General features: G+C 45.4%; 1 protein-coding gene across 1 annotated transcript in view; it reads right to left on the reverse strand.

Annotated features, from left to right (window-relative positions):
• LOC119955195 overlaps positions 1–18,272 on the reverse strand; it is a 162,944-nt gene that overhangs the window by 8,820 nt on the left and 135,852 nt on the right. Inside the window, exons 23-26 of the mRNA XM_038781183.1 lie at positions 12,903–12,983; positions 12,717–12,794; positions 7,530–7,693; positions 769–885 (exon numbers count right to left, since the gene is read on the reverse strand). Coding sequence (XP_038637111.1) covers positions 769–885; positions 7,530–7,693; positions 12,717–12,794; positions 12,903–12,983 — 440 coding nt within the window. The remainder of the gene's footprint in view (positions 1–768; positions 886–7,529; positions 7,694–12,716; positions 12,795–12,902; positions 12,984–18,272) is intronic.

Consider the following 18,272-nt stretch of genomic DNA (forward strand, 5'->3'; position numbering starts at 1 on the left):
GGATAAGACATCAGTACTGAGGAATGAAACTTGTTCCATTTTATCAATACTCCATGTCTCAGCAGTAAGAGCTCCCCAGTTAGGTACAGCAATAGCCACATAAGAATTTTTTTAAATTATTGTGTTGTGGCAATCGATATTAATCTCAACCTCAAACAAGCAGGATCTATACATCAGGCAGAGAGAAAAATACTTCAGCTTGTTGACTTCATGCCAGGTGACAGTGTTCTAACCCACTCTATCACCTAGTCCTTTTTGGTTTCTTAGTGGTGACAGCTGTGACTCAGTCAGCAGCACACTCACCTCTTGACTCACAAGCTCCTGCGTTCAAGTCCCACTCAAGCACAAAAATTAAAGTTGGCACTCTTTGTACTGAACTGTCAGAGGTGCCGTTGCTTGGAGGAGGAGTTAGACTATTATTATCTAGTATCTCAGGTCAACTTTAAAAATTCCACGTACACAAATTGGCTGTTCGGTTTCCTACATTACAGCAGTAACTACACTTTTGCTGTGACATTCTAATAAATGCAAATCTTTTTTTTATGAATAGTAAATTAGAATAAAATAAAGAACCACATTCCAGAACATGTAATTATTATGTTTTACTTACCCCTTGAGAAATATATATTAATGATAAGAGTATAATGCAATACTGTAAAGAATTATGCCCCCATAAAATAACAAAAGCAAATGTAAATGCATAGCAGTCTTCAGGGGAAAATAAATAAAAAGCTGATTATATATTGTATAGTAGTAAATGCTACGTACCCTTTAATAAAGCAATTATCTCTTTTGTAAAACAACCACTCTCAATCCATTCGTGATAATCTTGAATTAAATCAAAGGCACTAACACCTTGATTGTTCTTTTGCTTTATATCTGCCCCTAGAGAAAAATAAAATGTCTGTGTAAACTGGAAGCATCACATCTCTTGACTTTGTTCTGTAAAATCTACTTCACCCAGATTTCATATGATGATCGCTTTGCTATGTTGTAGCAGATGTGACCAGTACCTCTCACAATTCCAGTAATAGGTATAACATACAGGAAAAAAATGATGCAGATTATCTGGACAGAGCATAAAAATGTTAAACAAGAAATCACAAAATTGAATTTAACACAAAAAAAATCTATATTTATAATACATATCCCAGCCTGTTAATGTCTTGGACGCTTTCCCAGTACTATAAGACAATAAGATATAGGAGTTGAATTGGGCCATTCAGTCCATCACGTCTTGTCCGCCATTCGACCATGGCTGATATGTTTCTCATCCCCATTTTCCTGTCTTCTCCCCGTAACCCCTGATCCCCTTATTAATCAAGAACCTATCTATCTCTGTCTTAAAGGCACTCAGTGACTTGACCTCCACAGCCTTCTGCGGCAATCAGTTTTACAGATTTACCACGCTCTGGTTGAAGAAATTCCTCCTCATTTCAGTTTTACACAACCGTCCCTTCAGTCTGAGGCTGTGCCCTTGGGTTCTCGTCTTCCCACTGGTATCAAAATCTTGTCGAACATAGAACATACAGTGCAGAACGAGGCCATTCAGCCCATCGAGTCTGCACCGACCCACTTAAGCCCTCACTTCCACCCTATCCCCTGAACCCAATAACCCCTTCTAACCTTTTTGGACACTAAGGGGCAATTTATCATGGCCAATCCAGCTAACCTGCACATCTTTGGACTGTGGGAGGAAGCTGGAACATCCAGAGGAAATCCATGCACACATGGGGAGAACGTGCAGACTCCGCACAGACTGTGACCCAGTGGGGAATCGAACATGGGACCCTGAAACTGTGAAGCAACAGTGCTAACCACTATGCTACCATGCTGTATAAACATCTTCTCCACGTCCAATATATCTCGGCCTCTCAGTATTCTGTAAATTTGAATGAGATCCCTCCTCATCCTTTTCTAAACTCCATCGAGTACAGACCCAGAGCCGTCAACCACTCCTCAAATGACAAGCTCTTCATTCCCAGGATCATTCTTGTGGACATCCTCCAAGACTAGCACATCCTTCCTTAGAAGCGGGGCCTAAAACTGCTCACAATATTCCAAATGGGGTCTTACCAGAGTCTTATACAGCCTCAGCAGTACATCCCTGCTCTTATATTCTAGCCCTCTAGAAATGAATGTATTCTAGCACTCTTGAAATGAATGCAAAGATATTGCATTTGCCTTCCTATCTACCAACTGAACATGCATGTTAACCTTATGATAATACTGAACAAGAGCTCCCAAATCACTTTGCGTGTTGAATTTCAGAAGCATTTCCCCATTTAGAAAATGGTCTGTGCTTCTATTCTTCTTACCAAAGTGCATAACCTTACACTTTTCCACATTTTATTCCATCTGTCACTTCTGAGCCTGTCCAGGTCCTTTTGCAGCCTCCCCGCTTCCGCAACGCTATCTGTCTCTTTACATATCTTTGCATCAACTGCAAACTTAGCAACAATGTCCTCAGTACCTTGAGATATGGTGGTGATTCTTTGGCTGCATTGCAAGAGCACATTGCAGCCAGAGAATCCTGGGAGAGACCACTCGCAGGCTTCCCAACAACCACAGGGCCTTGCAAGATTCACCTGGCAGCCTCCGTGCCTCGCAGGACTCAAGTCCCGTGAGACGCCGGATTTGGAACTCAGCACAAAAGGGTCGGAAGTTAGTTGCAAACCTACTTAAGGCCTACTTACCGGGATACATCAGCCTCCCTCAATTCCCCGGCCTTCCAATAGAGGCTGCAGCTGAGCGTCAATACTGGTCCACAAGAACATGGACCAGGCGATACAGTACCCAGGAGGGGTCTCCCGGGCCATTGGAGACCCTTGGGTGGTCAGGGTCAGTGCAGGGTGGCCCCTGGTCCTCCTGGAATGTGGGCACCTTGGCACTTCATAGCTGACACCTGAGCACTGCCACCCTGGTACTGCCAAGGTAAGCTGGTTGGAGCACTGCCTGGGTGTCAGAGTGGCACTGCCAAGGGTCAGGGCTTAAGTGGGGCCATGCCCATGAAAGGAGGGTGGGGGTGTGCAGGGCAAATAAATAGGGGCCCTTGGGAGGTTGGGGGAGTGATGGGTGGGAGTCCTGGAAGGGAGGGGGGGGCTGTAAGTGGGCTTCGGGAGGCCTTGGAAGAGATGGGGTCCCTTAGGGACCTCGCAGCAAGCTGTCCTCACTTGGGGAGTGGAATAGAGTGTGTGTGGGGGGAGGGTGACATTGCCCATGGGTGGGGTATGTGGGGGACCCAACGTTCACTTAGAGATCGGGGCAACCTTTCAAATGGCAGTTCGATCTCGGAGTTCAACTCCCCAGTGCTAAAAGAAATTAGAGGGGCGCGATTCTCCCAAAAAATTTTGAAGTTAATTTGTGGCGAGTTTTTCAGTTAGTTTCCCACTGGTGGGTTCGGCGAGTTTCCCATCACTATTCGATGATACTTCGTAATGTTTTTTGGCCCTGGGGAGTTTCTCACCGGTTTAGCCCATATTTTAGGGTGGATTCTCTGGGCACATTTCATAGAATTTCATAGAATTTACAGTGCAGAAGGAGGCCATTCGGCCCATCGAGTCTTGGAAAGAGCATCCTACCCAAGGTCAACACCTCCACCCTATCCCCATAACCAAGTAACCCCACCCAACACTAAGGGCAATTTTGGACACTAAGGGCAATTTATCACGGCCAATCCACCTAACCTGCACATCTTTGGATTGTGGGAGGAAACCGGAGTACCCGGAGGAAACCCACGCACACACGGGGAGGATATGCAGACTCCGCACAGACATTGACCCAAGCCGGAATCGAACCTGGGACCCTGGAGCTGTGAAGCAATTGTGCTATCCACAATGCTACCGTGCTGCCTTGGCAACCGGAGAATCCCGCCCAAGGTCAAAGGATTTTTCCATTGTCGGCGTCTCGCCTGTGGCGTTCTTGCAGCGGGCGGAAGAATCCAGCTCTTAGAATTTTTTTTTTTTTTAAGCACTGGGGAGCTGAACTCAGATGTCGGAATCAGAACTCCGCCCCAAATGGGCATGAACCTACTTCCACCTACCTGCCCGGGATCCACGGCCTAGCTGGATTCTCTGCCTCCCGAGGGAGGCTGCACCTGGGTGTTGATTAGTGCTGGACAATAGTGCTGAAAAGATTTCTTAGGGCACAATTGTCCAGAACAATTTCTAAGTGTGATAGTGAGTGGGAATTGATGCAAGCTTCCTGACGCTCGGCCCAGCGAGGCCGGCAAATCAATTCAATGTTAATTGGTCCACTTAACAAGGCCTCACAGGCAATGTGGTGCTGACCCTCGGACCCTTTGTCCATCTCTCCAGGCATCCCCCTCCCAATGGCGGCCTACCCTGTGTTATGTTACTTTGAGTAACATAAGCCGCTACTTGGTGTAGGCGCTGTTGAAGAATACTCCAGACCTCGAGGGAAGTTGAATGTATTTATTGAGCGATTAACAAAGCTCCTAAATGAGTTCTACACTCTACTAATCTGACTCTAGTAACACAGTACACTCTACTAACTATATGAACTTTCTCTAGACCACATGCAATGGTGTGGTGATGGTGCTAACCACACACGTCTTGCTCTCTAGGTTTCTGCTGGTGGAATGGGGCAGGGCCTGTGTGCCTCGTCCTTTTATAGTGGTCGTATGGTGCCTTCTTGTAGTGATGCCACCACTAAGTGTTCTGATTACCCATTGGTTATGTCTTATTCTGATGACCAATTGGTTACATGCCTGCAGATCATTACATACCCCTGCGGAGTGCCCCCACCGAGCATTAGGGTGGCAAGTCCAGCGCCCCCGGGCTCTTTGCCTGTGAGCAAAGATGGCTACTCACCTCCTCGGCTCCCCACTGAAGCCCTTCCACCAGGTAGACATTTTTCAAAAGGAGTACTAATCGGCGCCAGTGTGACCACTTGCTGGGAAGCCGCTGGATATGGGGTCACTCCAGTTAATTGGATGGAAATGGGGCTTAAGTGGTGACAATTGATATCTCGCTATGCTACAGCGAAATCCCGATTTCACTTATGGAAGCAGGCAGTTTGGCATCACAAACTGTTTGGCGCCTCACCCGCTAATCACCAGCCTTGTTATGCTTGTGCAAGAGGACAATGAGGCCGGAGAATCGCGCCCTAAGTGTGGGCTAAACCAGAGAGAAACTCCCCAGGGCCCAAAAAGTGACTTCGTATCATTTTCACCACCCATCACCCCTCCAACCCCCCATACGCCCCCACTTACCTGCATTCCCCCATCCTTCAAACACCCCCTCCACCCTCATTTCATGGGCGTACCACCTCTCCTCCCCCCCCCACTGGCAGTGCGCCTGGAAAGGGACACAGAAATAAAAGTCAGTCACATCATGACTTCCCAAATGATTATGGTAGGATTGTGGAGTGAACACAGAACATGGCACCACACAGTGGGGAGCAGACTACAGTTTGGCGGCAACAGTAAAGGAGATGGGTGTGGCCTGGCGGCTGCGCAGTTGGGTGCAAGCAGCTGTGGGTTTGACAGGAGAAGGTGTTCCTGCCCGGGTTATGGCCACAGGATGCTGAACCTGGGCTCCGTAACCGATAACTGCTGGTTTTCACAGAAACTTATAAAATTCTAACAGGATTGGACAGGGTAGATGCAGAAAGAATGTTCCCGATGGTGAGGGAGTTCAGAACTAGGGATCATAGTTTAAGGATAAGGGGTAAAACTTGTAGGGCTGAGGTGAGGAGAAATACTTCACCCAGAGAGTGGTGAATTGGTGGAATTCACGACAGAAAATAGTTGAGGCTAAACCGTTGTGTGATTTCAAAAAAGGAGTAGATGTAGCTGTTGGGATTAAGGGGATCAAGAGATATGCGGATCTGGATATTGAATTTGTTGATCAGCCACAATCATAATGAATGGTGGACCAGGCTTGAAGGGCCGAATGGCCTGCTTCTATTTTCTATGTATGTTTCTACCCAGAAAATGTCTAACATCTGGGTAACTACTGATCACCTCGGTAACCCTCCAACTCCCTCCTGGATCTCCCCAACTAACTTCCAAGCTGATCTGACTACACTCCCACCATCTAATTATCATCCAACCACCCCGCCCTCTCAACCACTCAAGTACCCCCTCTCCCAATCACTGGATTTTACTAGCTGGAGATATCTCTACCCCTATCTACCGACACAGATACCCTTTCACCCAACTACCAAGTCACCCACACAAACTTCACATATCTAGGCTCCACAATCACCATCAATCTGTCGTTTGATGCTGAAATCAATGCGTACATTGCAAAAGCTGCAGCTGTTATATCCAAATGTTTGCTCAGAGAATGTGGAACAGCAAGCTAACTAGGAACAGCGGCTAGTCATCCAAGCCTTTATCAGCAGTGCATTTTGCTATAGCAGCATGGCCTAGACAACATAAAAGTTAGGCAGGTAGACACCGTTCAGCCTTTTTTCCTTCGCTGTCTCGGAGATGCATCTTCAGTACCCCTTGGCAGGACAAGTCACCTAGGTCCTGGAGCATAGCATGCCAATTCCACTCATTGCAAAGACAATGTCTGTGCTGGGTCAGCCATATTCATCAGATGGATTATGGCCGTCTACCCATTAACCTTTTGTATAGTGAACTGGCCATTGAGTCATGACCTCCTGGACATGTCACCTGCAAGCGAGATATGAAGATGCTAGACATTGACACTGGTAACTGGGAGACAGCTGCTGCCAGCCATGATTTCTGGAGGCAGATAATTTGGAAGGGCATTGGGAAAGCTGAACAGAAATGAAAAGCTCAATCAGCCGTATCAAGGCCATGGAGAAAACAGACCAATTACTCGTGCATCTTCTCAGTCTATTCTCCTCAAAAGCAGCAGACAGCTATGCCAGATTGGAGCACCCAAGCCACACTAGGCAATGCCCTGAAGAGTTGACCACCACAGGGCATCTTAGGAGTCAGAAGGCTGCCTAAAATACACTCATAATAATGCCCTGGAACAACTGTGCTAGAATGATGGTCTATGCAGTAGATGAACTAACTATATACACGTCTTCAGGAAAATGCTAGCATGCATAACAAAAAGCTGTTCGAGGCAAGCCAAAAAAAGGTACACCAAAGCCAATGAGAGAATACGTATTGACTGATAAAAGATTTTTTTTTTTTTTTGTTTAAATTTAGAGTACCCAATTATTTTTTCCATTAAGGGGTAATTTAGAGTGGCCAATCCACCTACTCTGCACATTTTTGGGTTGTGGGGGCGAAACCCACGCAGACACGGAGAGAATGTGCAAACTCCACACGGACAGTGACCCAGAGCCGGGATCGAACCTGGGACCTCAGCGCCGTGAGGCAGCTGTGCTAACCACTAGGCCACCGTGCTGCCCTTTGACTGATAAAAGATAACATGACTGTAAGGCAAAAGGTAAAAAAAAAAGGAGTGCATGATAAAGGGGAACAGAAAATAAACAAAAAAAATTTATTTTATATCTATCGAGAGACAATGCAACAAAACATTAACTGTGCGGTCAAGAAAAATAAATGCCTTCAGTACCATGGTTTATTAGAAGACTTGCCCCATAATAGTTTGATGCCTGAACCGCAAAGAACAGAGGAGTGCAGTGGTCAGAATTCAGTGTATCCACTTCAGCATTGTTTGATAGCAGCAATATCAGCAGGTCACTGCAAAACTCTTTTCCAACAGCAAGATGCAAAGCACTGTGTGTGGGAAGCAGAAGAAATTTTATTTGATGTTTCATAAAAGAATTACTCACAAGCCAACAGATCATTACAGCCAAAAGGTAAGAGCTAATAGGGGAGTTATTTCTCTCATCTTCATGAAAAACCAAATCAGCAAAACCTACATACTTTTTACGCTTGAGGGGCTTTCAAAATGGCAACAGACCATTTGGAAAAAAAAAAATCCAGAAAAGCCCATCTTCATTCCTGGAAGGTCAGGGAGTTTGTGTAGGCGTGATTGGGATTGAGCCGAAGTAGATCGGCTGAGTAACACTGAAAATCTGTCTGAGGCCTAGCAGGGGTGGATAGGAGAAATAACAGAGGTGGATCTATTTAAAGAGAAAATAACAACCCTCAATGTCAGAGACAAAGTAAGGGGGTTTGTGAAGATGTGCCACAACAGCAACATGTTTTTATACTTATTTTTTGCCATCTTATTTTTTGCCATTTTAGTGTCAGAACCCCTGTTTCACCCTCGCTTTCTATATTTTATGTCATTTTTAAGCTAACATTAGAATAAAAGTGGATGCAACACAATTTGGAAGCACCACAAATATTAACTCCAAAACTGCCATATAATTATTTCAGTGGCACATGGATTAAGATCAGAGTTATCTTCAAGAAGAGTTACTATTGCACAAGAGGTATGTGTCGTTAGATCAGTCATGATCGAGGCCCTGCTGAAGACTACGGCATTGGGGATCTGATCTTCCCAGAATCCCATGGGGTAAAACGCACTCCGCACTAAAGGGGCGGCTACCTGGGGCTTCCTGTATAAAACCGGCCGGCCTAGAACCGGCTGGCACTCACCTCGGTTGGGTCGCACTTGCTTGGCTTCTACTGTACTTAACCTCAGCCTTGCACTGGTGTGTGGGCCCCTTGCTTTTGATGGACATAATACAGGTAATGAGGAGAAAAACTGGTGCCCTGTCGATGGGGAGGCCTTCCTGCTCAACCACCTCCTGGGACTACAGTTGCAGGTCAGGACCCATGGTCCCTTGCGATGCCTGTGTTTGGCTGCTTGGATGTATTCGATGCCAGAGTCAAAGACTGGGCCCATTATGCAGAGTGCATGCACTATTTTCACGCCAATAATATCATGGAAGACATACTGCAAACGACAATTTTCCTGATGACGTGCAATGCTCAAATGTATGGGGTTATCAAAGACCACACCGGCTCACTGGAGATTTGCGAATAGGGGACCTCCTTCTCAGACGTGTTGCGGAATCACCTGGTCTGTGGCATCAGCGATGTGGAGACCCAGCGAGACCACTTTAATATCCAACAAGTGCTCCAAACCACCATCTCGGGAGAGTGCAGCGATCAACAGGTCCAGGGAATAGAGGTGAAAGCTCTGGAATATGGATCTTCACATGGCACCCCTCCCCGTCAGGCAGACAATGTGGCCCAGCCTGTGGTCACCAAACCACCCTCCGTAACCAGAACTTTTTCCTGAACCAGCTGAATGCGATGTACTTCCGTGTGCATCATGTGGCTGCCGGGGTTGGGGTGGCTGCCACAGCGTTGCCCATCGTTGTTGCAGTACTGTGGTCAAGGTCCGCGCCAGCCCAGGACAGGACTTATCACTTAGACTTTCCAGAAGAAGAGGATGGCGAGGTACAGCCACATTGCTTGGCAGCACCCTGCGTGACTCCAGCCACGTCCCAGAGGGGGTAAATGGGTATTAGCTGTGTATGGGACGGTAGTGTTTGTAACCAGAGCGCGTTAGACCATATTCAGCGGGGTGTTCAGACGTTTGACTATCTCGGCTCATAACTGCAGATCTTGGGGACAGCATGGACCTCCAATTGGTCAGACCTCCTCAGATTGTGGTTCAAGGCAATGGCCCCAGCCTCCTGGAGCGCGATTGGCTACTCCCACCTCCACTTGGGCAGGCACCACATCCGACAGGTAGGATTTGGTAGACTCGGCGAGGTGCTCGGGATGTTCCCTGAAGTTTTCCATCCTAGTCTTGGGACCATCCAGGGCACCAGGGTCAAACCTGGAGACTCAACCCTGGTTTTGCCGGGCTCAGCAGATACACTATGCTTTGGATGGACAAGGTGAACGCTGATCTCGACTGCCTGGACAACCTGGATATCATTCGGCCTGTGGGTTTTTCCTATTGGGCAGCACAAGTGGTCCAGTTTCTGAAACCGGTCAGGACCTCTCAGCAGTTAATACCCCCTTGCAGTTGGACTGATACCCCCTTGCAGTTGGACTGATACCCCATGCCCGCCCTGCATAGACGATCTCTGTACCAAGCTCGCTGGCAGATGCACATTCACCAAGCTTGATATGAGCAATGCCTACGTACAGCTGACTCTGGAACTGTCCATTCAGAAATTTGTAACCATTAATGGACTGTGCTGGGTTGTACGTGATGGAAGACAAGGCGCGTGCCGTACAGTTGGCCGCCGCTCCAATGGAACTCCGCTCGATCCTGGGTTTGGTGAATTACTACGGCAAGTTCGTCCTGAACCTGTGTGGTGATACTAGTCCCTTTCAACACCCCCCATTTGAAGATGGAATATCAGGACTGGCTCTGGGGCATGGCCCAGAAGGCAGTTTCTCGTGATATCAAACGGTAGCTATCCTTGTCTGGTGTCTCAATGTACTATGACGCGGGTAAACCCCTGATATCACTTGCAACACATCGCCGTATGGGATCAGCGCCGTCCTAGCCCATCAGATGCTGGGCACGAGAGAATGTCCAATCGCTTTTCCATTCCGGACACTGACTGTCGCCAAGCGCTGGTATGCATTTGCAGGTGGAGGAAGAGGTTTGGCGTTGGTCTTCGGAGTGAAAAAGGTCCACCAATAAATACATCAATAGTCGCCACTTTGTTCTTGTTAAGGACCAATTTGAGACAACACGCATCCAGCAATGAGGACTGCTGCTCCTCGCATAAGAGTCGAACATCGGCCAGATCACTCAGATAGCACATGCTGATGCACTGAGCTGGCCGCCTATTCCAATTGAAGTGGACGAGATAGCGGCAGTTTTGAATTTTATGGATTCACCTGCCAGTCACTCCATTTCGCATCCGCGGATGGATCCATTTGAAGGCCAGCATTGACATTTGCCAGAGGAGCCAAGGCTTTATCTTCCAGGATGTCCGTGCTTAGTATTGAAGACTGGGTCTTACTTCGGGTCGTGATCCCAGCTAAAGGCACTCATGTTCTGAGACTTACACAATGAAGATGAAAATGCCACTGTACCTCCACCTTTGGGAGTGACTGGGCTGCCCCTGGGCCCATGTACACCATATACAGTAGCTCCGGCAGAGCTGCTCATGGGCCAATGTTCCTGTTGTTAGTGGACACCCATTTCAAATGGTTAGAGGTCCATCGGATGACAACCATAGCCTCAACCCGACAGTAGAGAAGATGCGGCTCTCTTTATTCATGCATGGCATCCTGGAGGACCTCCTAATGGACAACAGGTCTTCATTCACGAGTGCGGACAGACATTTCTTAAGACCAAACCAATGGCATCTGGCATATGAGGATGGCCCCCTTCACCCACCGTACAGCAGGTTGGCCGAGAGGGCAGTCCAAACCCTTCAAGCTGGGCTTTTGCAAGCAGAAGGCAGGCTCATTGGACACGCACTTGGCCAGATTTTTGTTTTCGTACCGGACCACACAACACACCACATATGGTGGCTCTGGCGGTGCTGCTCATGGGCTAATGACTCCGCACTCGCTTGGGTTTGTTAATTCCGGATATCAGGGCAAAGATGCACTGTCCCCAGGATCAGAAGATGCGCATCCCTGCTCCGCATCGTCTGCCCATTCATTTTGCCCCAGTGCAAGAGGTTATTTGTTAGTTTTGCCCTCGGTGCCAGTTGGCTCTCCAGGGTTATACTGCGGCAGACTGGTCTGGTGCCCTATCGGGTTCGGGTTGGAAAACAGCAGTTAGGGCAGCATTTAGATCATCTACGGTTACGCCGACCATTTATATGTCCGTAACCGGTTGTGCGTCCCACTCCGGAGGATCCAAGGACCTGCAGGACCACCATGCACCCACTCCATGGGCCACCTGCAACCAATGGCCTCTTCAGATTTGAAATAGAGACAGAACCTCCTGAAGAATCCAGCGTGGTGCTGGGTGCACAGGGACTGCCTGCCAACCCGTTGCAGTCGGAAACTGTGTTCTCCAGCAAGATATACTCCATCGAGGCCGCTGCCCCAGTCTTCTAACGTTCTGCCTGCACCAAAGAGGGTTTGTCAGCCTCTTCTCCCTCAGTCTCTCCTCCTCCTTATTGACGGCTAATGGACGGTCTTTTGGACTTGCGGTGTGGGGGAATGGATGTCATAACATAGGCCTTCCGAAGCACATGGCTTTGGGGATCTGGTATTCCCAGAATCCTGAGAGGAATAGGTGCTAAAGGGGTGGAGCTACCTTGAGCTTCTAATATAAAACCGGCAGGCCTAGAACTGGTCGGCACTCACTCAATTGGGTAACACTTGCTTGATCTCTCTGCTGTACTTAGAAATCAACCACTAGAAATAAACCTCCTGTTTAGCCTTGCAACTATGTGTGGACTCCTTCCATTTGGCAGACACAATAAGAACATTTTAGATTAATACAGATCTCAAATATATTTGCATATTCTAATTATGTCACAATAGACACAAGCAACCAACTGTGCAGATAATGATTAACTGAACAAAAATAGTATGGAGAACATTAATCACATTTGTGAAAGAAATTAAATTTGCTCCTTCAGATATGAACTTCGCTGCTCAATTAGAACAGGAAACTTTTCAACCCAAATTGGGCTGCAAAATTGTTCAGAACTGCACGGAATGGGGATGTTTATCTGGATGACTGAGCTACATCGAGGTCTGATCTATTCCTCTATTAGATTTTTTTTTCCATTGTGTAAATTTAGACTTGAAATCTATAGGGCACATTAAACTGAAATTCTACACAATGACTCAAGTATCAACACATGCTGTTTAAGTAATAAATGCAACACTTAATTTTTCTTACCTGTCACCATGTTTGTCAACTGCATTAACATCAACACCTTTCTTTATAAGGAATTCCAGATTCTGAGCTTTTTCTCGCCTGTACAAAAACAAGCTTTTTAAAAAACATCCGCTACATTTCTGCATCAAACCATTCACTTCAAATGCAAAAATTATGATAGATGTGAACTGATAGTGGGTGACATACACTTTTATTTCATCATGCAGCAGTCCAAACATCAATTCTTCCCGCTCTTCTGCTTTAAAACTAAAGTCCTTTTCACTGAGCCTGTAAGTTAAACCAAAATTAAAGAATAAAACTGGAAAATATAAATGTGCTTATTTTGAATATCATCTGTGCTTCTTCTCTTTTTCCATCTTAAATTTATTATGTGATTAGGAAGCCACCTTGGATGCAAACTCGCCATTATTTTTTATAATTGTAGGTGAGGCAAAAACAGCCCCTTAAGCAAAATTCATTTTTGATGCAATTTAAACCAAGTCCAATCCAGATTTGTAGATAGCGAGGCGGACGGTCAGAGAATACACCAAAATGTAGATAGATTGGAGAGTTAGGCAGAGAAGGGCAGATGGAGTTCAATCCAGGCAAATGCGAGGTGATGCATTTTGGAAGATCAAATTCAAGAGTGGACTATATGGTCAATGGAAGAGTCCTGGAGAAAATTGATGTACAGAGAGATCTGGGAGTTCAGGTCCATTGTACCCTGAAGGTGGCAATGCAGGTTGATAGAGTGGTCAAGAAGGCATACAGCATGCTTGCCTTCATTTCACGGGGTATTGAGCATAAGAGTCGGCAGGTCATGTTACAGTTATATATGACTTTGGTTAGGCCACATTTGGAATACTGCGTGCAGTTCTGGTCGCCACATTACCAGAAGGATGTGGATGCTTTAGAGAGAGGGTGCAGAGGAGGTTCACCAGGATGTTGCCTGGCATGGAGGGTGCTAGCTACAAAGAAAGGTCGAGTAGATTAGGATTGTTTTTGTTGGAAAGATGGAGGTCGAGGGGGGACCTGATTGAGGTCTACAAAATTATGAGAGGTATGGACAGGGTGTATAGCAACAAGCTTTTTCCAAGAGTGTGTGTGTCAATTACAAGGGGTCACGATTTCAAGGTTGAGAGGGGGAAAGTTTAAGGGAGATGTGCGTGGAAAGTCTTTTTACGCAGAGGGTGGTGGGTGCCTGGAACGCTTTGCCAGCGGAGGTGATAGAGGCGGGCACGATAGCATCATTTAAGATTCATCTAGACAGATATATGAACGGGCGGGGAACAGAGGGAAGGAGATCCTTGGAAAATATGCGACAGGTTTAGATAAAGGATCTGGATCAGCGCAGGCTGATAGGGCCGAAGGGTCTGTTCCTGTGCTATAATTTTCTTTGTTCTTGGTTTGTTCTTGTTTGATTTGTAAAAATTCATTGGCAGGAGGTGCTCCAACAATACAGTGAGGTAGGTTTCAGGAATCTGACCCAGCAATGATGAAAGAACAATGATAAACGACCAAATGAGGTTTGAGAGAGACTGGATAAAAGCCTTGCACATCCTTTGTCCTCTCTGGAGACTGCCATTAACACTCTTTCGCCTTAGTATCTGTGGCCATTAGCACCCAGTTTCCCTGGGTCTCTGTGGCTATGACTCATCTTTCATTCTCACTCCACAGTATAAATATTTCCCATTCTATCTGTTAGCTTTGACAAAGAGTCATCGGACTCGAAACGTTAGCTCTTTTCTCTCCCTACAGATGCTGCCAGACTTGCTGAGATTTTCCAGCATTTTCCCTTTCGATTGAGGGAGACTGGTGGGCATTCTCATGCAACTTACAACCTTGTCCTTCTAGATGGGAGACCTTCCCATGTGTGAGAGTTGCACCTTGTAGATAGTACACCCAATTAATGTATCCCCATGGTAAAAGGAGTGGATGTTTTGGCTAATTGACCAGATGCCAAGGAAGCAAATAGTTTTGTCCAGGACATTGCTAAGCTTCTTTCAAAAAAAAGTTTGAAATGCATCCTGGTTTACATGAACAAAATTAAAATTTGACGAGACGCCGCATGCCTCATTAAGCATGTGTACACTGCACAGGGTTCACACTTTAATTTGGCCCCTATGTTACAACTAATCCCTGTACCCAAGCTGATTTCCTATCAAATAAGTTGTAATTGATGGGAACGAAACATTGATGATGACTTTGATGGCATTGTGATAATGTTACTGGATATTTCATAGATTAGAAAATTTACAGGAATTGTTTTACTGGGCTTATTTAAGCCAAAATCGTTTAGGTAATGTTTGAAAAAATACTATTAATTGTGTAAAGGTGTTCTTGTGTTTTTTTTAAATGTTGTTATATTTATTCTAACAAGTGTTTAGCTTTAATGCATAAAATTATTACAAGATAGTATTAAAATGAACAAAGACCATCACTTCTTCTGAACAAAGTGCAGATAGTTTTGAAACTAATGGGTGTAACTTAGTGAGAGGGACCCTGGTCCAGACGGTGCCATTGGGAGATAAAGCGGTCGGCTGATCACAATCTCGCGAGTGGCCTGCCAAATCAAGTGGCTAGGTAACCATGAGCCTGCAATCTCTTTTTGCCAAGGGTTAAATTCAGGATGTATCATTTGATTGCATTCAGAGATACACAAATAACAGAAAGGTGCCTTTTCAATTGTCATAATTGGGATCCCACCACTTGCACATGACTTTGCCATCCCACTGCCCGCCCGATTCCTCCTGCAGCACCCGACATTGGGCGTTTCACACACTTGCCACCCACTCAATTCTATATGCCCTCGCCACAATTCTTACATTTTCAAGTTACATTCTTGCCCAACATTTCAGATCAACAAACTGAAAGCATGATTTCAAAAAGGGCAGAACGGTAGCACAAGTGGTTAGCACTGTGGCTTCATAGCGCTAGGGTCCCAGGTTTGATTCCCTGCTGGGTCACTGTCTGTGCGGAGTCTGCACGTTCTCCCCGTTTTTGCGTGGGTTTCCTCTGAGTGCTCCGGTTTCCTCCCACAGTCTAAAGACGTGCAGGTTAGGTGAATTGGCCATGATAAATTGCCCTTAGTGACCAAAAAGGTTAGGAGGGGTTGTTGGGTTACGAGGATAGGGTGGAAGTGAGGGGTTAAGTGGGTTGGTGCAGACTCAATGGGCCGAATGGCCTCGTTCTGCACTGTTATGTTCTATGTTAAAAATGTTTTGGTGCAAACAATGTGCAAACTCTTTTCTCCTGGTGTACCACAGCAAACCATCTCTGATAAAGCAATAAAGAAATGGATTAAGACAAGTCCCATTGAGATGTATTGGTGAAACGGGAGATGGATTCCGACCACATAAAAAGAGGAAAAATGAAGGGAAATGCCACTCTCCAATTCTTCTAATTTGACAGATTTTATTCATGACAGTGCCAGGAAAATTAGAGCTTTAATTTTTTTCTTGCAATATGATTGTCAGATTGTCATTATACTGGGAAACAATTTTGTATGGGTATGACTTGTTCAATTGAAGGAGACAAATAGATTGCAAAGGTCAAACATCAATAAAGGAGGTGTGAAGGCAAATGGTTTGAAATTATACTGAACAGAAAGCCAGGAGAGCTTGAATAGGAATTTACATAAGGGTTCAAATGTAAACGTTGTATTTCAAACGTAACATATACAATTGGAAGATTGTAAATAGAAGGTAAACAGTGTTGTTTTACTTTTAAAATATAGGTTGCCATAAAGTTAAAAGGTTGATAAAAATTCTGGAAGGGGAAACAAGGAACTTCTGAAGGATTGTGAGCGCAGGATCAAGGCACCAAAAAAAATAAAAGCAGATTTAAGGAAACATTGAAGACTGTGTTGGGGTGAGAGTTAAGAGATCTTGAACAAGACAATGTGTGTATTGAAGTCAAATCTCGCAACAGCAGTTTGTTGCCATTCTTAGGGAGCACAATGGCATTGTGTGATAATGTTACTGGAAATTTCACAGATTAGAAAATCTACAGGAACTGTTTAACATGTTTATTTAAGCCAAAATCTTTTAGGATTGTTCTTGTGCTTTTTAATGTTATTATATTTATTATTTTCTTTATTCTAACAAATGTTTAACATTAATGTATAAAATTATTACAATTGGTCTGGAGTGTTATTCATCTTGAATTCAGAAAACTCCTCATAATACACAAATCGTTCTGGCAGCTGATTCCAGTTTTTCTTTGGGATTTGGGCAGCTGGTCACTAACCATTTGCTGTGCCATAACAACACAACTTAACAATGAAGAACAATACTTGTTTTGCAGGGTTTTCAGAGACAAGAAGAAATTGAAGAAAATGATTGGTGACTGCCTGACATCTGAGGTACTGCAGTATAAAATATTCAGTCGCAATATTTTCTTAGAAGGAATATAAAACATAGAAAATAAAGCATAGACAGGCCCTTCAGCCCACGAAGTAGTGCCGAATTTTTGTCCTAGATTAAGAACAAATTAATCTACACCCCATCATTCTACCGTAATCCATGTACCTATCCAATAGCCGCTTGAAGGTCCCTAATGTTCCCGACACAACTACTTCCACAGGCAGTGCATTCCATGCCCCCACTACTCTCTGGGTAAAGAACCTACCTCTGACATCCCCTATATCTTCCACCATTCACCTTAAATTTATTTCCCCTTGCAATGGTTTGTTTCACCTGGGGAAAAAGTCTCTGACTGTCTACTCATCTATTCGCCTGATCATCTTATAAACCTCTATCAAGTCTTCCCTCATCTTTCTCCGTTCTAATGAGAAAAGGCCTAGCACCCTCAACTTTCCTCGTAAGACCTACTCTCCATTCCAGGCAACATCCTAAATCTCCTTTGCACCTTTTCCAAAGCTTCCACATCCTTCCTACAATGAGGCGGTCAGAACTGCACATACTCCAAATGTGTCCGTACCAAGGTTTTGTACAGCTGCATCATCACCTCACGGCTCTGAAATTCAATCCCTCTGCTAATGAATGCTTGCACACCATAGGCCTTCTTCACAGCTCTATCCACTTGAGTGGCAACTTTCAAAGATCTATGAACATAGACCTCAAGATCTCTCTGCTCCTCCACATTGCCAAGAACCCTACCATTAACTCTGTATTCCGCATTCAAATTTGTCCTTTCAAAATGGGCAACATCACACTTTTCAGGGTTAAACTCGAACTGCCACTTCACACCCAGCTCTGCATCCTATCTATGTCTCTTGCAGCCGACATCAGCCCTCCTCACTATCCACAACTCCACGAATCTTCATATCGTTTGCAAATTTACTGACCCACCCTTCAACTCCCTCATACAAGTCATTAATGAAAATCACAAACAGCAGTGGACCTAGAACTGATCCCTGCGGTACGCCACTGATAACTGGGCTCCAGGCTGAATATTTGCCATCCACCACCACTCTCTGACTTCTATCGGTTAGCCATTTCGTTATTCAACTGGCCAAATTTCCCACTATTCCATGCCTCCTTACTTTCTTCATAAGCTGCTATTGGGGGGCCAATAGAAAACTCCCAACAAGGTGACTGTTTCCTTTCCTAATTC

This window comes from Scyliorhinus canicula, chromosome 20 (genome assembly GCF_902713615.1).
Source record: "Scyliorhinus canicula chromosome 20, sScyCan1.1, whole genome shotgun sequence".
Classification (NCBI taxonomy): domain Eukaryota; kingdom Metazoa; phylum Chordata; class Chondrichthyes; order Carcharhiniformes; family Scyliorhinidae; genus Scyliorhinus; species Scyliorhinus canicula.